At 41.2% G+C, this 21,022-nt stretch overlaps 1 protein-coding gene across 9 annotated transcripts in view; it reads left to right on the top strand.

Annotated features, from left to right (window-relative positions):
- LOC140730680 (pleckstrin homology domain-containing family G member 1) overlaps nucleotides 1-21,022 on the top strand; it is a 218,340-nt gene that overhangs the window by 170,587 nt on the left and 26,731 nt on the right. For all 9 annotated transcript variants that reach the window (XM_073051450.1, XM_073051444.1, XM_073051445.1 and 6 more), the window contains 8 exons: nucleotides 5,886-5,986; nucleotides 13,483-13,552; nucleotides 14,788-14,834; nucleotides 16,080-16,230; nucleotides 17,155-17,286; nucleotides 18,518-18,700; nucleotides 19,671-19,766; nucleotides 20,477-20,563. In XM_073051450.1, the coding sequence (XP_072907551.1) occupies nucleotides 5,886-5,986; nucleotides 13,483-13,552; nucleotides 14,788-14,834; nucleotides 16,080-16,230; nucleotides 17,155-17,286; nucleotides 18,518-18,700; nucleotides 19,671-19,766; nucleotides 20,477-20,563 (867 nt within the window). The remainder of the gene's footprint in view (nucleotides 1-5,885; nucleotides 5,987-13,482; nucleotides 13,553-14,787; nucleotides 14,835-16,079; nucleotides 16,231-17,154; nucleotides 17,287-18,517; nucleotides 18,701-19,670; nucleotides 19,767-20,476; nucleotides 20,564-21,022) is intronic.

The following is a 21,022-nucleotide window of genomic DNA, read 5'->3' as shown; positions in this document are numbered from 1 at the left end:
ACTAGGAGATCCTGCTTTTTCTGGCGGACCGAGCGTAGGTGTTCAGTGAAACGGTCTCCCAGTCTGTGTCGGGTCTCACCAATATATAAAAGGCCACACCGGGAGCACCGGACGCAGTATACCATACCAGCCGACTCACAGGTGAAGTGTCGCCTCACCTTGAAGGACTGTCTGGGGCCCTGAATGGTGGTGAGGGAGGAAGTGTAAGGGCAGGTGTAGCACTTGTTCCGTTTACAAGGATAAGTGCCAGGAGGGAGATCGTTGGGAAAGGATGGGGGAGACGAGTGGACAAGGGAGTCGCGTAGGGAGCGATCCCTGTGAAAAGCAGAAAGGTGGGGGGAGGGAAAAATGTGCTTGGTAGTGGGATCCCATTGGAGGTGGCGGAAGTTACGAAGAATTTTACGTTGGACTTGGAGGCTGGTGGGGTGGTAGATAAGGACAAGGGGAACCCTATCCCGAGTGGGGTGGCAGGTGGATGGGGTGAGGGCAGATATGTGGGAAATGGGAGAGATGCGTTTGAGAGCAGAGTTGATGGTGGACGAAGGGAACACCCAAAGCACACTGCCAGAGCAACAATGGAGTGGCTTCAAAGGAAGAAAATCAATATACTTGAGTGGCCCAGAGTCCTGACTTTAACTCGCAGACATCTCTGCCAAGGCCTCAAGGCTGCCATACAACGCTGCTCCCCAACTAGCTTGGCACAGCTGGTAAGGAGGAATGGGCTCCATCATGTTCAGCAAAGCTAATAGAGACTTGTCTAAAAAGGCTACTGGTTGTAATAGCTGTGAAAGGTGGTTCAACTAAATACTGAGCAAAAGGGTATTGAGCTGCTGACATTTCGGTTTCTGAATTTTTAGTTTTTCATACTTTACAATTATCCCTGGTTTTTTTTACCCCCCCCCCCCCCACCCCCACAGGAGAGCCCAAAAAAAAAGGACGTGATTCAGAAATAAAAATTCTCAGTTAAGTTGCTCGAAATCCCTGGTTGTAATATTCATTTATATGAACAAAGGGTTGGGAGCTGAATACTATTTCAAGGCACTGTAAGTCCCCTTCCCTCTCTTCGTTCTTCCAAAGGTCAATGGAATTCTCCATATTTTTTTCAGGTATTTTTTTCTCCCTTCAAACAGCATTCCTTGGTGTCATTACCTGGTCTCTCCTTGTTGCCTTATCCAGTTGGGTAAACGGCCATCACCTTGTGTTGTATTTATTTGTGAGCATCGGGAAGAATCTGGTCTTGAGCTTCATTGAAGTGGAATTTGCTGGTTTTTGGCGGGTGTCCTGTTGGAAGGAAAGAGGGATCGGCCAGACTTTTGACTGACATGCTACCTGGAAAGGAGTCGGTAGCATTGGCAGGAATCATGATGACCTTCAGTTCATCATCTCATAGGATCTGTGCCTGAAGGGCATTGGGGAACTTTGTTGGTTAGGGGAAAAGGAAAGAAATTGAAAGAGCTTGATCAAAGTCAGAGTGCCTTGTTTTGTAATACTGCCTGTGTCCTTTATATTGGCATCCAGAAGGATACATATCCTCTATGGAATGTTGTATCTTTTCTATTAATGTCTCCTCATTGGGTAAGGGGAAAGAATAAGTACTTGGGCTCAGTTGGTTTGAGATTAATTGTGGCAAGGTTTGGTGGTGTTTTAATTTTGCATCTGAGAAAATACCTGCTTTTGTAGTTGATCTTGGCAGCAGAATTTAGTCCAGATTTCCCAGTTGGTATTGGGAAAGATCATTGATACTGCTTCCGTTTAGTACTGAGTAGCAGCTGGTATCACCATTGGAAGTTCCCTTTCATCTCACACACACTAGTCAGAGTCTCAGGGCACTGCAGCTCAAACTCAGGCCCTTTGGCCCATCCAGTCCATGTGAACTGTTCTGCCTAGTCCTTCTTACTCGTACCCTAACCATGACTGTCCCTGCACCTCTTGTCCATGTACCTATTCAAACTTCTCTTAAATATTTCAATTGAACACACATTAATCACTTCCATTGGCAACTCATTCCACACTCGCACCATCCTCTGAGCGAAGAAGTTCTGCTTTAAAATTCCACCCTAAACCTACCTCCTCTAGTTCTCTTCTCACCTCAACCCCAGTGAGGAGGAAAAGCTTGCTTACATTTACCCCATCTGTACACCTCATAATTTTGTATACCCCTAAGATCTATCCTCATTCTCCTGTGCTCCAGTGAATGAAGTCCTAACCTATTCAACCTTTCCCTATCACTCAGGTCCTCAAGTCCCAGCAACATCCTTATAATCCTCTGCACTTTTTCCAATCTTATTGATATCTTTCATATAGGTAGGTGACCAGAACTGTGCACTATACTCCAAATTAGGCCTCAGCAATGTCTTGTACAACTTCAACATAACATCCCAATTTCTGTATTCAGTTCTTTGATTTGCAAAGGTCAATCTTTACGACCCAGCTTACCTATGATGCCATTTTCAAGGGATTCTGAATCTGTACTGAGTGCATTTACAAACATTTGTACTTTGTTGAGTAGAAACACAAAGTAGAAATGTTTGATTTTACCAGTTTAAAAAAAAGTTTAGGGTTATTTTGGAAGCTTTTAAATTACAATCAAATTAAAATGTATTCTTGTCTTTGTCAGCAAATGGGATTAATGTTGGAGGCATGGTAGGTTTTGATTAGTGCAGAATTAAAGCAAAGATTTAAGACTGCATCAAAGTGGGTAAGTTCCTTGTGAATTATCACTTACTGTTATTGGCTGTATTACAAGATGCTGATTGCAGTGTGGATTGTGCATTTGAAAACATTTCAGGTTTTGGACTTGGAAGCTGAGCTAATCTTTAATATACATCTTGTTTTGTTTCCATACTCTTTACTTAAGCTGCACCCAGATCCAAAGCACTAATTAATCCAGGCCTTTATTTTACTTTTGGAATTGACTCTTCCTAAATCCAGAACTGCTCTTTCATTTAAAAAGAAAACATCTTGTGAAGAACATGAAGAAAATCAGTTAGACAAAGACAGTTGGCAAAAGGTAGAAGTGAAGAGCAGGGTGTTATTTAGGAGCCTGATATTGTTAATCTAAGGCCCTCGGGGTTCAATACTGTAACTCTTGGAAAGAGAGTACCCAGAAACCACTGAAAAATGTCGGTAAAGTTTACAAATGATGGACTAATCTTAATATTGATGCATGCAGTGTGTTTACATCTGGTAAATATGTTGGATGGTCATTTGTGATAATGAAGAAAACCTGTAAGAGATGTGTGAATAATTGTAAATTCTAGACTGTTGGGAGGAAATGATCTGTAAACTGATTAGTCTGTCACTTCTGAAACTGTTACATAGGATCAATAGCCAGAGTGTGTGTTGCAGCCAGTGAAGTAGTTCTGAAATCTAGATATGTTTGTCAGCAACAAAGCTTGGCTGCTAATTTGTACACATTAAGCGTTTCAAGGAAAACAAGATGGTGCACAAGTCTTTCTTTATCATTGCATTGGTAGAGTGACAAATGCATGTCAGGACAGTGGTGTGCTCTCTTGCATGATGTGGGAATTCAGGGAGACCTCCGGTACCCCTGATGACTACATCTGCGAGAGCTGCATCCATTTGCAGCTCCTTACAGACCGTGTTAGGGAGTTGGACCTAGATGACCTACTGCTCATTTGGGAGAATGAAAGGTTGATCGGGGTTTGTAGATTGGGCATTGTGGAGGAACTGGAGAAGTGCAGAGGTTCTGAAAGAGGATTCTTGACCCACAAGTTTAATGCTGCCTGGCTGCCTGAGTTCCACTATTTTCTTCAGGTGTGTGCCATGATCTGAGTGACCACAGTAACAAACTAGTGAATTTATAATTTTCTGCTCATGCATAGAGTGTCCTAATAAAGTTTTCTGGGTGTTGTTCTGGAGTTCATGACAAAGTGCAGAGCCAGGCATCTTATTTTTGGGTCTCTCTCATGTTTCATATTGGACATCCTGTAACCTGTGTTCAGTTTTCTATGCAACTTCAAGAATAATTCGTGTGAATTCAGAATGAGCTGCCTGAGGAAAAGGTTGAAGCATGTACTATAGTATCATTTTAATGAGCACTTGGACAGGTACGTGACCTTAAAGTAGAAGTTCCCAACCTGGGTCTGTGGACCCCTCGGTTAATGGTAGGGGTCCATGCATTAAAAAAAAAGTTGGGAACCTTTGCTTTAGAAGGACATGGGGTGAACAAAGGAAATTGGGAATTGTTGGGTGGTCAGTATGGAATGTTGGACCAAAGGACCTGAGCTGTATTACTCTATGACTCTGACAGTGTCAAGTGTGCAGTTATGTGTCCAAGTGATGGTAAGGGATATTGTTCAGGTCCTGGTGGACGGAAATGTTTGTTTTCAATGGTCTGTTGATCTTGCCGTTGAGTTCTAATGTTGCCGCAAGTGGATGGAGGAACATTATTATATCTAATGCAGACGTTCCAGTGATGGATCTCATGTGCTCGGTTGAATGCCACCAACTGGTGTTTGTTCATTTGTACTCCAATCCACAGCACTTGGCTCTGGGCCCTTTACTGGCTACTGTTGTGTGTAAGGCTGACACCCTTCATCTTTGGTTGCTAGTTTCTGGTGTAATTGACCTTCATTTTCATCCTGGTGGCTACCTTCATCCAGTGAGCAGTGGTGCTCATTGGAATCGCTCTTCAGAGAATCAGCACAGAACCAAATGGGCTGAATGGCCTCTTTTTTCATGATTCTATTTGAGTTAATTCAGTAAATTAACTTTGGCTGTTTTCACCTTGAAGCAAACACTGACAAGCTGTTAAACACTCTGCATTGTCCTGGCATGCAGATTTCAAAAAAGATGTGGGTGCACAAGAGAAATTAATTCAAAAGGGCCAGGCAACATGTAAACCCTAGGTTCCAGCAGGCAGCACTGAACATGCTAGGGCTTTGTTTCCCTAGATTTGTTTTAAAGGTATTTTTAAAAATTATCAGTGTATTAGATTGAATGGACATTAAATTGAGTGAGCAAACTTACATTATCACCAAAACTGGGTGCAGGAGAAACTAACTCAGAGTGGGGAATGTAAAGCTTGTTAACATTTGGGCTGCTGAGGCAAAACAATTGATATTGGAAATGGTCAATAAAGAAATGGAGGGGTGTGCAGACAACTGTTGGGAGGATGTTGGTGTGAACGTTAAAAACTGATTTGCCTGTTTGGTTGAATAACTTCTAAAATACTTAAACTTAGAATCAGAATCAGGTTTAATAGCACTGGCATATGGCATGAAATTTGTTCTTGTGCAGCAACAGTAGATTGCAATACATAATTTTTTTTAAAAACTAAGTATATATAAAAAGTTAAATAAGCAGTGTAAAAAGAGAGGGGATAAAAAGTAGTGAGCTACAGTTTATGGGTTCAATGTCCATTCAGAAATCTGATGGCAGAGGGGAAAAGTGATTCATGAATCAGTGTGTGCCTTCAAGGCTCCTGTACCACGTCCCTATTGGTAGCAATGAGAAGAGGACAAGTACTGGGTGACAGGGGTCCTTGATAATGGATGCTGCCTTTTTGAGGCATCACTCCTTGAAGATGTCCTGAATGCTGGGGGTGGGGGGTGGGGAGGTGGGGGCTAGTGGCCATAATGGAGCTTATTCCAGGAATTTTATTCTTAGACCCAAAATGGTCATTCTCAGAAATTGAATTTTGAAACTGGTTCCAATAATTGATGTTTGAGATTCCTTCTAATGGGAGTAGAAGGATAAAACATTCTTGATCCGAAGGGGCAGGTGGAGAATAAAAGGAAGTTAAGCTACTTTCCCAATTGTTAAGGAATCCAGGTGTATGGAAAGCATTGTAAGGTTAGTGCTGGATGGTGCTATCATCTGTTTCTTGCTTTGTGTTAATATGTTGGTCTTGTGCTCCTTAGGACTATCTTGACTGTATCATGGACCAATCAAGGCTCCCCCTGGGGACAGAAGACCGCTTGGCCTTGTTTGGGAATATTGGCGACATCTATCGCTTCAACAGGTAAGCTGGTCCTGCTGTAATAAATCCTCTGTCTTCTGTACTTTTCTACCTTGCACACTTTCCATCTGTGCTGGGTTGAGCATCAAGCTAGCAACTCGGCCTCGTAAAAACAAGAAAGCCTGCAAAAAAGAATGCCGTCACGACGACGTCCCAATGACTCCGCTCAGAGTTAAGGACTCTCTTCTTCTTCTTTTTCTGGTGAATTGGCTCACAGATACCGAAATGCAAACTGTTCATCTCTGCTGTTCTCCTCTCAAATGAGATGTGATTTGAAATGTTAGAACCCCATTCAGCCAATTTTGAAAACTTGCTGATTTTTCATTGCTTGACCAAAGGCAGACAAGCAGAGCCCAGTGTTCTGGGATTATTTCTCTTGTACCACTCTGTCTCTTCTTTCTTCCTTTCGAAGTACCTACTAAAACACTTTTTTACTAAACAGCTGCTTCTAATTCAGCTCAGTGTCACTGTAATTCAGCTTAATGTAGAGGAAGTGAGAGAGTGGGAAAAGCACTGGTCATAAAGAAGAGCAAGGATCATTGAAGGCGTAGCTGGAGGACATAGACAGAGCTGTGGAATTGAACTGTTCGCCCCATCCATTCTGTCAGTTCTAACCTCAAGTTTTTACTGGATGCATTGACAGCATAGCCCAGCCAATCCAGAGGTTGGTCAAAACCCATTGCATCACCTGTGACTATTTTATTGATTGAAATTTTGTCAACAATGTTGACCACTGTACTTAATGTTCTTCAGGAAGGGAAATCTGCCATCCTTATCCATTCTGGCCTGGGAGTCTCACAGGCATTAAAATGGTATCACAAAATACTAAATTTAAGGGCATTTAGGACAGGTTGATGAATGCTGGCTTTCTCAGTGATGCCTTGGTCCCAAAAGGATGAAGTCGTTTTGTCCCCCATCTAGTTCTACATCTTTTTAATACTTTGTAACAACAGCCATAGAATCAACTTCATTAACTTGCAAATAAAAATATTACTGAGAACATGTTAGACCACACTTGGAATATTGTCTTCAGTTCTGGATGCCTTATCATAGGAAGAATGTGGAGCTTTGGATTTTCCAGGACGCTGTCTGGATGACAGAGCCCATCTTAAGAGGAGAGTTTGAAAGAGTGGTGGTTTTTCTGTTTGGAGTGAAGTAGGATGAAAGGTGATTTCATGGAGGTATACAAGATAGAGGAGGTATAGACAGAGTGGACAAGCAGTGCATTCTGCCCAGGGCAATAATGGCTAACATGAAGGGCATAATTTTAAGGTGTTTGGAGGAATGTGTAGGGGGATGTCATGGGTAGGTTTTTTTTTGTAACACAGTGATGGGTGCATGGAGCCCCTTGCCAGGTGCGGTGGTAGAGGCAGATACATAAGGAATGTTTAAGAAACTCTTGAGCGCATGGATGTAAACAAAATGATGGGTTATGTGGGTGGGAGGGGTTAGGTTAGTCTTGGAGTAGATGAAAAGGTTGGCACAACATCATAGGCTGAAGGGTCTGTACTTTAACACATTGCTGTATGTTAACAATTATTATTTCATTTCATTGAATTTGATAGATTAGAGTTAGCCAGCTGGCCTGATGTTGGTTCTTTGGAGGAACTAGCTAATTAGACCTACTCCGCTGCCTTTTCCCCACTCTCCCTGCTCCTTGTTAAAAATAACAACCCCTTTTTGAAAAGCTGCTGTTAAATTCATGTCTATCACCTTTCTCACAATGTATACAAGATCTTTAAGTTGCAGAGAATTTGAATTCATGGTACAGTATTGGCCTATTTGTGACATTGAAGAATGAGACACATGGAGATATTTAGCGTGAGAAGTATTTATTCAGCACGAGCAGGCATTTGGGAGGAGATATGGCGGGAGAATTCTCTTTGGAATATCTGAACTCATTACATCGAGGTTTTCTCCTCAAGTAAAGTTAGCAGCGGGTGATTTAAATACAGTTTCAGTATTTACATTACATGTTTACTCCCATATTTGCTATGGGAGCATTTGTCAACCAACAAGACTTCTGCATATTCAAACCTCTTTGGGAATCCAGAACCCTAGACACCTTTACCACAGTAAACAACAGTACTCATATTAGAACATACAGTCTTGGAAAGAACACCAGGGACAATAGTGTTCCATGGATGGTTTTGTGGGATATTTTAGATCTCCTTGTGTATATAGAACAGTACAGCACAGGAACAAGTCCTTTGACCCATAATATCTGTGCCAACCATGATGTTAATTTAAACTAATGCTATCCACCTGTAGAACATTGAACAGTTGTCTTTCAGATTAATGTCTTTTGGAAAGAACTCTTTTCCTGCTCCTGAAGCATTTCCTCACAATGACATGATTATATGAACCTGCATCAGGCATCCAAGGCTCCTGGAATGAGGAATAGATCTGCATTTTTCTGATTTGGGTGAGAGAACAGGATAAAACGGACATTGAAAGTAATGAAGCATTTTTGCTGTCTTGCACATGTTAAGACGTGCAGAAGTGAAGATGGCTGAACATGAAATAACAGACTCAGTGGCACCTGATTCCACCAATATAAATCGTGTTATAATTCAAAGTACAGCTTAGAAAGCAAACACGTGAGCAGTTGTAATAGCTGCAGACAGTTTAGGTTCTTTCAGGATCGGTTTACATTTGCATTTCCATCAAACGTTTTATTAAAGTTTTCTGCAACCTGCAAACTCCTGTGTAATAGTAATAAACAGTGCCTCAGAAACCTGGGTCCCAGAGTAATGACATGGCGTGGGGTGAAAACTAAGATTTGGTAGGAATGGGTTGATTCACCAGTTTGAGTAGGTCTTATCAGACATCTGTGCTGGAAGCTCAGCTTTTCAATCTATTCATGAATGACTTGAAATGATAGCTACAAATTGGCCAACAGTACAAAGATGGTTGTTCAGCAGTTAGTGTTTGGACAAAAGAAAGTAACAAAGCATCATAGGTTATAGATGGAAGTATTCATGGTGGGCTGACTTTAACTTTGCAATCACTTTACCATACTCCATCTCATCATTATTCTCGATCCAGATTATAGGAGAGGTGGTCACTGGCAAACTTATCATGTTGGCGCTTATTTCATTCCACCTTTGTGAATGTAGAGGGAGCCCAGCAGGGGACTGAGGACATAACCCTGGGGCGCACGAGGATCAGGGTGGATGAAATGTTACAGCCGGTTCACACACACTGAGATCTGCTAGTCAGCAAGTCCAGAAGCCAGTTACTGATGATGGTGCCATGTCCAAGAGCCAAGTGATGTGCTTATCAGTTATTATGGTATGGAAGTTTAAACGATGGGTAGCATCTTGACGTGTATTCTTATGCTGAGGTGATCTAGAGTTGAATGTAGCACAAGGGAGATGGCATCTTCTGTAGACTTTTCAGTATGTGAATTGCAGGGGTCTAGGTTATCTGGGAGGCTGTCACTGATATGAGCCTTTTATCAATTCTCAATGCACTTGTAATGCTCTGGTTCATATTTTTACTGTTATACTGTAGGCATTTCATTTAGCAGCTCTCTAAGAGCAGTCTGTTCTGCTTTCAGCCTGTTTGGGTTATTGTTGAAGATCAGGGATGATGAGGAATGTGTGCCATCCAATTAGGATGGTAGAACTGGGGGGCAGTTTTTGGTGAGGGACAGTAAGATTGGGCTTGGGGCTTTTGTTTGGCAGGAGATGAAGAGAAAAGCATGAGTAGACCCCCTGGCCTGGGAGAAGATGCTGAGCTTGGCTCTCCTCTCCTGTTAATAGATTTGCAGATTCTACTAAAACAACTGGTATTTCATTATGGTGGTACTTCACTGCTTCACCATACTAAATGTAGGTTGTCCGTGTATTAAGAAAGGCACTTAGATTGAGGAATTGGATTATTTTTCAAATGGAGAAAATATCAAAAATAAGCGAGCTTTTGGGGGCTAGGCATGGATGTACACAAATACAAAGGGGTTTCATTTTAAAATGATTGGAGGAAAATATAGGAGAGATGTCAGAAGTTTTTACACAGTGTGTATGTGCATGTGCATGTGTGTGTGTGTGTGTGAGCCCTGCCGGGGTAGTGGTAGAGGCAAATACATAAGGGGCATTCAAGAAACTCTTAGATAGGCAGAGGGATGAAAGAAAATTGGAGTGCTACATAGGAGGGAAGAGTTAAATTGATCTTAGAGTAGATTAAAAGGTCAACACAATATCGGGGGCTGAAGGACCTGTACTGTGTGGTCATGTTCTGTGATATCACTTTGAAATGGTTGAGTGGAAGAAGTTCTGCCAAACAAGAATGCAGAAGGATGGAAACAATGTTTAGTTCATAGGTTTTAGTTGGCTCTGAGAGTTTTTAGTTCATCTCCTAAGAGAGCGTACTGCAAAGGTTTATCAGAATAATGCTGGTGTTGGATTATTCCCAAATACTGAAAATGAGGGAATGTATGATCTAAAACCTTTGATTTTTTTTCCCTCTCTGTCAGCACTACCTCCTTGTGAAGAATTTCAGCATATGCAGGCTTAACATTAGAACAGGGACATTCGGAGTAATGTTGGGAAGCACTTTTATTTGCTATCTCTCAAAAAAACCCTATTAATATGAAACGTTGCGGAGAGTTTTGTAGGTTTTTTATTGTGTGAAGGACCAACATTAAAGGGCTGAGTAACCAAGATGAATAAAAAGGATTACGATTCTGAAGGGGCTGGATAGGTCACTATGTTTCAAGTAAGCATCTCCCAAATTCCTTAATACAATGATTTTGGTTTTGCTCAATTTAGACTTCAGATTTCTGTTTTTTTTCTTTCCAAAGTGGATGATTCTCATCTTTACCACATTACACTCTTCATCTGCAAACTTTTTGCCCACTCGCCTAACCAACTTGCACCTCATTATGCAGGCTATTTGTTTTTTTACCTAGACATTGTTAATCATAAAACCATAAGACACAGGAACAGAATTAGGCCATCTGGCCTGTTGAGTCTGTCCCTCCTTTACATCATGGTTGATCCATTACATTCTCAACACCATTCTCCTGCCTTCTCCCTGTAACCTTTTACACCCTGACTAATCAAGAATTTCTCAACCTCCGCATTAAATACACCCAATGACCTGGCCTCTACAGCTGCCTGTGGCAACAAATTCTACAGATTTCTGGCTAAAGAAATTCCTCTTCATCTCTGTTCTAAATGAACACTCCTTTATTCTGAGGCTCTACTGTCTAGTCCTAGTCTTCCCCCAATATAGGAAACATTCCTCCTTATCTACTCTATCTAGGCCTTTCAACATTCAGTAGGTTTCAATGAGATTCCCCCTCCCCATTTTTAAAATTCCAGTGAGTAAAGGACCAGAGTCATCAATTGCTCTTCATACGATAATCCTTTCGTTCCCAGAATCATTGTTGTGAGCCTCCTCTGAAACCTCTTCAATGTCAGCACATCCTTTCTTCAATAGGGGGCCCAAAACTGCACATAAATCTGCAAGTGCCATCTATCTTCACCAAATATTTAATCAGTTAGAAGGTAAACAATATTGATTTAAATTAGGTAGTATTAATTGTGAATTTTGATATTCATTGGATAGGGACTTAATTGATTAATTGATTTATTTCACGATAGAGCGCGGAGTAGGCCCTTCTGGCCTTTGAGCCATGCCACCCTATCAATCCCTGACAAACCTGATTAACCCTTACCTAATTATGGGACAATTTACATTGACAAATCAACCTACCCCAGTATGTATTTGGACTGCGGGGAGAAACCGGAGCACCTGGGGAAAACCTGTGCATTCCACAGGGAGAACGTACGGACTCCCTACAGACAGCATCAGAATTGAACTCTGGAGTGCCCCAAGCTCTAATAGCATTGTGCTAACCGCTACGCTACCATGGTGCCCAGTTAGACTTGGATCCAGCAGTAATGAAAGATTGCAGATTTACTTCCAAAAAGTGAGATTCTGCAGATGCTGAAAATCCAAAGCAACATAGAAAATTCTGGAGGAACTCAGCAGTCCAGGCAGCATCAATGGAGAAGAATAAACGATCAATATTTCAGGCTAAACTCTTCATCAGGATTTGGTTCCAAGTTGGGATAGTAGACAATTTGGAAGGGAATTTGTTCCTGTGTACCTGCTACCCCCTATCCTTGGTGGTAGAGGTTATGGGCATAGGACGTGCAGAATAGCCACAGTGCATTTTGTCGATGGTACACTCTGCAGTCGAGGGAATGAAGGTTCAATGTAGTAGAGAGGGCACCGTTGAAGAAGATATATTGACTGGTGTGGCGCTGGAGTTGTTGAAGTTGCTAGTATAGGTTTAGTACCCCATATCCAAAAGTGTTTTGGATTTTGGAATATATAATGAGATAGCTTGGGATCACCATCATTCCTCACTTTGAATTTATGTGCTACTGGTAAGCAGTTTTTGTCTTACACCTGTTCATCACACACATGTACTTAACAGTAAACATTGTTACATACCATCAATATAACGTGTGCAGGGTAACAAAAGCAGCTCAGCGGCATTGGGAGAATACCTGAATCAGGTGTTCAACAACAACAAACAATGGCAGGCTTTCAGTCTCCACCTACGATGCTGCATCTTGATAAAAAGTTAACAGTGCATGTATTTGTATTTTACTTTCTTTAGGTTTTATGTAAAGTGTATTAGAAACAATCGGCGTTGTTTGAATTTCGGAGTCCTCAACCTGTAGCAAATTTCTCATGCAGCTGACGTGTGCTTTTTATAGATGTGGGAAGGCTTTGGTGTTAAGGGACATGTCACTTGCTGTAGCATATCTAGCTGCAGACCTGCTCACTCGAATTGTGGCTGATCCAGTTTAAATTTTGGTCAATAGTAATCCCCAGGATTTTGAGAAAATTGGCATTGTTATTCTTTGTCAAGAGTAAGAGGTTAGATGCTCTTGTTGGAGATGGTAATTACTTGGCAATTTGTGATGAAAATGTTACTTGCTACTTTACAGCTCATGCATGAATGCTACTTTTCGTTGCACGGGCTGCTTCTTGTTTTGAGCTGTGAATAGAATATAATGCAACTTTAAGTGCTATAATAGCAGGACCATTTCCTCCTGTGTTTTGGCCAACATTTCTCTCAGACACAGATGCTAGAAATCCAGAGCAACACACAAAACACTGAAGGAACTCAGCATGTCATGCAGCATTTATAGAAATGAATAAACGGTCACCGTTTTGGGCTGAGACCCTTTCGATTTCGCTCCTCCCACTTGTCTCAAATAACTGGTTATCACAGCCCTACTTCAAGAGCACCTGATCTACAGATGGACAGCATTGCAACATGCTATGTTTCTAAAGTATTTTAGGATCATGAAGACTAATGTGGCCTTGAGGTTATGAAAAGCACTGTGGTTGTATTTTTAAGATGGTGTTACAAGCATCTAATTTGGCACTGAGTTATAAATTACTGATCAGGAGCTCCCGGAATGATATCTGTAGGTATTTATTTAAAATGCGTCTTTCCCTTTTATTTACAGTGAACTGCTTCATGACCTGGAGAGCTGTGACAGTGACCCAGTTGCAATTGCAGAATGTTTTGTAGCAAAGGTAAATGCTGCTGTGACCTCAGAGTAAGTTTGCAAGCTTGAAAGAAAGGCAACTTTTACTTTGTGTGTGCGTAGGACTGCGATGTTTTTTGCTTCCTGTCTATCTTTAGAATAGCATGGCGGCTGTTTGACCCAATGGGTTCCTGATGGTTTCCAGAGGAGGAATCCCTTCAGTGCCCATTCCCTTCTCATTCTGATGTACCCCTGCACATGGTCATCAATCCTCCTTTGGTTCTTTTCCTGTCAGCAGCCAGTTAACCAACCAACAGGAGCTTGGGATGCGTCTGAAACGCGAGATGTTCTGGTTTCCAGTCACACCCATGACATTCAAGTGTGGTATCAGGAAACGCTTTGGTGGAGAGCACATGTAGACTCCATGTGGATGGCTTTCATGGTCAGAATCACACCTGGGTCCCTAGAGCCCTAATGGTTGTTCACTGTGCCACACCTGGCCGCATAGGGCAAGGAAACAGCCAACCGAATGTCTTCGGATCACCTGAGTTTAATTCAAAACTAACTTTGTATTAATATACTTCAATTCTATTTATTTGGATTGTGAAACAATGGCGACATCTTTTGTTTCAACAAGTATCTCTTTGATAATATCACATCAACTGGGACTTTGTTGAGTTGAGGATATTATAGCATGGAAACAATGTCAAAACCGTGGGGTACAGGGTAAAGCTGTCTGAGTGTTGTCTGGTTTGACGCTGTTCGGTACTTTCCACTGGTCCCAGTTGAGACGTGAGAAAGCCTAACCATTTGAGCTACACCTCTTAATCTGAAATCCGGGTGTTAACTCATGACTCTTCTTAGACTCAGATGAGACTTGTAGCCAACAGAAACTTGTTCTTTCAAGTGTGTGTTTTCATGTGCCCACCCCCTACCCTCAAAGTGTTTGGAGGAGTTCCCAGAACTTTGTGCTGAGGTGTTTCCTGATATCACCCTGAACGTCATGGCATTCATTTGTAGGTAAAGAACTTCTGTTCAGGACTTCCCCTCCAAAGAGGGGAAAAAATTCTCCCTTCCCCATGGGATTCATTTAAGCAATTGAAGTACTTCAGTTAAACATTGAAACGGAACCTGTGCAGCCTTTGTGGAGGTCCTGTCTTGGTGTGGCGTAGTCTTCACTGATGGTGGTGTGTTTGAAACCCATCACAGGTCTAATGTATCTAACGTTGGGACATTTGCTGAACGAGCAGGGTCTGATGTGTTTATTAATCTTGATTCTTTCAGAGTGAAGAGTTCCACATCTATACACAGTATTGCACAAACTATCCCAGGTAGGTCTGCATTATTAACGTGAGGGCTGGACCTAAAGCTATTAAATGGTCAGTTAAGAGGGAAATTGTAACTTCATCCATCCCTTGGGGAACTGCTGTTAGTGAATGCTGGTTTTACATCATGCCCAATTTTATATAATGATGGCATTGGTTCAATCAGAGTCAAAGCAATCTTGTGTTTCCCAGTTACTCAATTAGATCAAAATTTCCTTCAAATTATCATGTAGACATCCAATAACTTGAACAATGCTTCCATTGCTTTTGAAGAAAAGGTGATTTTTAAAATTTTTTATTTTTATCTTTTTTCCTTGGTTTCAATTTCTCCAGGGCAGTCTACCAGAAGCTCTGCTGCCTCGCTTGTTTCTCTGTACTCTCACTGGAGCTAAACCTGGCAGTCAGCTGACAGCATTATAATGGAATCTGGAAGTTTAGATCTTACAGTTGCATATTTTTCTTATGACATGAGAGAATCCCACTGTAACTATGCAGGCTATGGGAGGAATTCTATTAATCCCATTCCCTCCCTTTAAATTAACCTTTTCCATTCTGTCCATCAACTCCCTCCTCCCATCCCCCCTCCCCTCACCAATTATCCTCTTGCTATCCATCAATACTAGGGACAATTTATAGTGGTTAGTTAACAACCAGCATGTCTTTGGGATCAGGGAGGAAACATGGAGAACTCGTGCAGTCACAAAGAGACAGCATCCGCGGCCAAGGTCGAACACTCGTTCGTCATTAGAGGACTGCAGTGGGGTTCGGTGACCATTATCTCACTCAGAATTATTTTTTTTTAAAACAGAAATTAAACAGCATTAAGTTTTTGTTGAATGAATGATGTGGAAGTTTTACTTTTTAAAAAAAGTGATTAAATTTCAGTTCTATCAAGATGTTTAAATGTGCTTTTGGACATTAAAGGAATATTTCAATTTTCCAGTCATGCATTTTGTATTTGATTTGGAGCCTGAAGCAAACAATGACAAAAGTGATCTGCTGTACTCCTTGCCAAGAGCAGAAATGATACTAGAGACTATACCTTGTTTCGATCTTTTGCTCCGTGCCAAAACTAAACATTGAAGAAAAAATCAAATTTTTTAAAAAAGTCTGTATTAAGGCAAAAATGCAATGTCATTAGAAGGCGCCAATCCAGCATCATGACTCAACACAAAAGTAATCAAGATTAGTCCATGTTTTGTACAAGAACTTGGATTTAACAGAGCCACTGATCTTTTATGTAACATGCAGGTCCGTAGCGGTGTTAACCGAATGCATGAGGAACAAAGTGCTGGCTAAGTTCTTCAGAGAGCGACAGGAGACCTTGAAACACTCTCTCCCGCTGGGATCCTACCTTCTCAAACCTGTGCAGCGCATCCTAAAATACCATCTTCTCTTGCATGTAAGTGGTTGCTCAGGCATTCTTGATCCAAAACCAGTGCAACTGAGGATTATTTTAATGGAAACTGATGCTGCCCTTCATTCATGTTACCTTGTCATTATAAGCATTAACGTTTAAGTACCTGGCCCAGATTAATCATTGGCTGCCTCTGTTGTCTAGTTAAGGTGCAACATTTGTAAGGATGCAGGGATTTTTATAGTCCAAGAGACTTACTGAGCTCCGCATAACTTAGTTGGATGACTGTACCTTGAATGTTCAGGATATTGACCTTTTCATCTTTTTGATTCCAATAGTAGTCGTGATAGTGATCCTTTGGGTACAAATGTTTAACGTGTGGTGTGCCAGGCTGTTGGTAGAAAGAATGCCCAATCCAAAATGCTATATAAATTATTTACTAACATGCTCGAAAGCTAAAAATAATTATTGCCAACTCTAATACCAGAACCAGTGAAATTTTGGACAGGTAGAGATTATTTTGGTGTAGTTGAGTTGTTTTTGAAGTGGAAATAACTATTAACTACCACATCAGAATTTTTTTTTCTAATTTTTCTGTTTAAAGACATTTTGATAGTGATTTCTGCCCTTCTGCATAATCTTTGTGAAAGCAAATAAATTTTGGCAGAATCTACTTGATGGCAGGCATTGGTCATTAAAGGGCCTGTTCTCCAAACGCTGGTCAGCCCATCAGTGCTGCCAGCTTCTGATTTCCATCTGTGCTCATGTAAATAACCTTGTTCAACCCCAGACCCAAATCACAATCGGGTTGTTGACGTCAACCTAAATTTTGGCCCTAGAGTGCGAAGCAAATGCCACAACTGTTCAGTAGGACAGTTGCAATAGTCTCAGCCCTGGTTGGAATTGTCTGGGAACTGTGGGTTCCTACTTGTTTCATAATCTGATCTTCCTTTTGCCTATTGTTGTCAGGAAATAGTAAGCCACCTGGAGAAAGACACAGAGTGTTCTGATGTGGTGCAGGATGCCATTGACACAATGCAGAGGGTAGCTTGGCACATCAATGATATGAAGAGGAAACATGAGCATGCCGTACGGCTGCAGGTAAATCACTAACCGGGTTTTAAGCGTGCATTCTGTGAGGGTGGTGTTGCTGCTGTCAGGGTTTATTGCCCACTTCCATTGTGCTGGAAACCAGTTATTACTCTTTCTACTGCTAAAGATTTGATTCTGACTGTGATCCGGGGTGGAAGTCAGTTAAGTGCAGTGAGCAATTTGGCTGCAAAAACTTCAGTCCACCCAAAATTGCCCTTCTCGAATATCCGTTGGGTAAAGGTGACTAAGAGAGCGGCAAAAGGGGTAAATAAGGAAAGGTACTTTTAACCAGGAGTCTGTTAACCTACTTTGTTGGCCATTTCTGCAAGACAGTAACCAGTAGGGATATGTCGCAGGATTGCTGAAGCAACTTGGAAAAACTTGTGCAGTTAGATTGCAAGAGTAAATAGCAAATTAAAAACAAGGGAGCAAAATAATAATTATAATGTGAGGAGTTTGTCATGTAATTAGAATGTAGCCTCCTTTGTTAGTATTAATGCAAGTTCTAATTGTCAAGATGTATGTTGGTGAAAAATTGGATTGTTTTATGAGTACATATTAGACTAAATTTGTCTTGTCTTGAGTACAGATATTAAAGGGGTTGTATTAGGGATGATATAAAAACAGTTAGTAGTTCTTCTATATTGACACATTTTACTCAGAATCCAGACAAGTGAGTTTAAGCTGTAAGCTATGAAGTAGATAACTATTAACTGAAAATAACAAATGCTGCTTCACACTGACAATTTACTTTTCGCTGAGTCATTAAATAGCGTTGCACTATGCTGTTTTGTTGGTTAATCCCTCTGGTTTCCTACAAAGTGAGGTAGAAAAATAAGGTCCTGTTAGCAATAGATCTCATTGGGCGGCTTGGTGTGTTCCATGGTTTGGGAGTTGACGCTACCAAAAGGTGGTCTCCTGTATGTCCGTTTGATATGTTGATGGATGTCATCAAAACAACGACAACTCCTCCATAAATAAACTTCCCGATCCAAAAGCAGCCAAGCTGTGGATAATGGAACTAGCTCGCTAAAATGTTGCAGATTGAAAACTGAGGAAGGTGGATTTTAGTGGGATAATGGCTTTAAGGAATATAGAACCAAGGCAAGTAATTGACATAAAGATGCAGTTTAGGCTTGATGTTATTTAACAATAGTACAGGGCAGGAGGGTTGTTTTAATTGCATTAAATGAATTGCTTTATTGCCACTGTTTGACTGTATATCTGTGTTCTTATTAAGGAGATTCAAAGCCTGCTGACAAATTGGAAAGGTCCAGACTTGACCAGCTATGGAGAACTGGTCTTAGAGGGAACATTTCGCTTTCAGCGGGCCAAAAATGAACGCACTTTGTTTCTTTTAGATAAACTTCTTCTCATCACTAAAAAAAGGGAAGAAACATATGCCTATAAAGCTCATATTTTGGTAAGGACAGTTTTGTTTCTATCTGGGTCACTTGCATTTACTTAAAAGTGCTATGGTTTGCTATTGACAGTACAGCAGTGTATCAGAAAAGTTTCTCTGAAAAGTTGTCTTTGTAGCCATCTACAACGTCAATCAGTAAAGTCAACCCTTTTCAGCTTTCCTGATCACTCTTCCATTCTACATCATCCATAACATATTATCACCATCTTCTGGAAACTCATTGGCTCTATTTCCATACAATGCAGTGAGAGGCCATTGGCCCAATTACTCCATGCCAACTTGTAAATACCATTCCTTTCAATTTTCCTGTAATCTGTTCTTGCATCCTCATCAACTCTTTCCAGATTCTACCACCCACCTGCACTAGGGGCAAGTTACAGCAGCCAACTAACTTGCAAACCTACACGTCTCTTGGGACGTGGGAGGAAAATGGAGCACGCAGACGAAACCCAAATACTACACGGGCAGCAGCTCTGCTCGTTGCACTGTTGTGCTGCACAGCCCAGTAACATCGCATTTAAGGTTCCTCTCCTTTGGGTTAAAATGCTTACTGCACCCTCAGCGACTTGAATCTACAATAACGACCAATCCGAAGCATTCTCTGATCGTTTAATTTTGGTCCTCTGCACTCCCACCACTGGCAGTCATGCCTTGCGGCATTTGTTCTTTCCCTGGAACCTCCGGCTCTACTTTCCCCAAAACTCGAAATCTATTTAATTGGCCAAGTTTCTGGTCACCTAGCTTTTAGTTGACATTGGCCTGATTAATATTCCTAATGGCACTTTAGGATGGTAAAGGAACAATGTAAAACCGATGTGTACATAATGTTTGGATTTTGTAGTGTTTATTGGACCTTGGATGTGCACAGTTTAACTGCCAAGTTCATAAGTGTGTGAAGAAGGCTAACAGTGTGTTAAATGCCGGATTGAGCTCGGGTTGAATGAAGTTGTAATGTTCTCTCCCTCTTCAGTGTTGTAATTTGATGCTTGTGGAGGTGATACCAAAGGAGCCTCTTGGTTTCAGTGTTTTCCACTACAAGAATCCCAAAGTACAGCACACAGTACAGGTAGGATGACCTCTGATTATGAATTTCCATGACCAGTAGTGTTCTATTGGACAAAGGTGGCTTGGTTTTAGCGAACAAAATAACAGTCATTAACTTAATGTTCTAGAAGCAAATATAGTTGTATTATGCAAGAACGTGAAGCCAAAATTACCCACCCTGAACCTTGTGCAATAGCAAGTTCCTATTCTCTCTTAATTCACCACTGCTTAATTCTCCGATCTTTGTTCCCATCTATTGAGGTTAAAACCTGGCCTCTGCAAATTGTATAATGTATAGTCATAATTCCATAAAGAAAGATTCCTCTTACATAGACTTATGTACTTCAATTCACCTACCGATGCTACATAAAGTGGATAAGGAATCCCCAAATGGACTTCAAAAATGGACCGGGTAGTTTCTTGAGGTTTTTAAAGTTCAAATCTATTTGCATAAGAATGAAAGCAGGGTATTTAGTCCCTTCAGGCCCACATTACAGTTGATTTGCTAACCCTTACTCTACAATCCCTTGGGATCCTTGTTCAACAGTGCTAGCTTTTGTCTTGAACTTTGGTGGGGTTTGTGATGGGTAAGAATGAAGAAGAGGTCAATTGAAAAGTTCCAAGTTCTACTGTTTATAAAACATGCAGTGGAAATTTGGATTCTGTCTAGAAGTGTTTCTACGTATGTCACATCATTTCAGATCCTCTCATATTTGTCACATCTTGTTACAGGCCAAGTCAATGCAGGACAAGAGGCTTTGGATTCTTCATCTGAAGAGGCTTATTCTTGAAAATCATCCAGCCAAGATCCCAGCCAAGGTGTGAAATCAGATGACCCTAGTTAGCTTTAGGGAGACATAGTAGCAGAATTAGGCCAGAATTTATGCGACTTTTAAAGTTGATCATCTGTTTTGACAACAAACACAACCATGAGAATGGTAAATGTGCCTAGTATGTTGGACAGGGAGGTATTGCTTATAACTTAACTTTGTTACCTTGCAAACTTAACATAAGCCAAGGCATAAAATTGGCCTGTAATTAGTGTAGTGGAGTATTTGATGTATGTAGGTTGTGACCTACATTCAGCTGAGGCAGCATGTCCATGGGCTGTTTTGTTATAACCCAGTGGGGACTGACACTACTAACCTAAATTTGAAGTAATTTCATCAGGAGAAGAAACTAGCCTGGTCAGGCATGTGGGTGCAGGTACCACTTCATAATGTGATCATGTCTACCAGTGTATCCAAGAATCAAGAATTTGCCCAGTGTGGTGAACAC

This window comes from Hemitrygon akajei, chromosome 7 (assembly GCF_048418815.1).
Source record: "Hemitrygon akajei chromosome 7, sHemAka1.3, whole genome shotgun sequence".
In the NCBI taxonomy this organism is placed as follows: domain Eukaryota; kingdom Metazoa; phylum Chordata; class Chondrichthyes; order Myliobatiformes; family Dasyatidae; genus Hemitrygon; species Hemitrygon akajei.
This window is presented reverse-complemented; position numbering and strand designations above follow the sequence as displayed.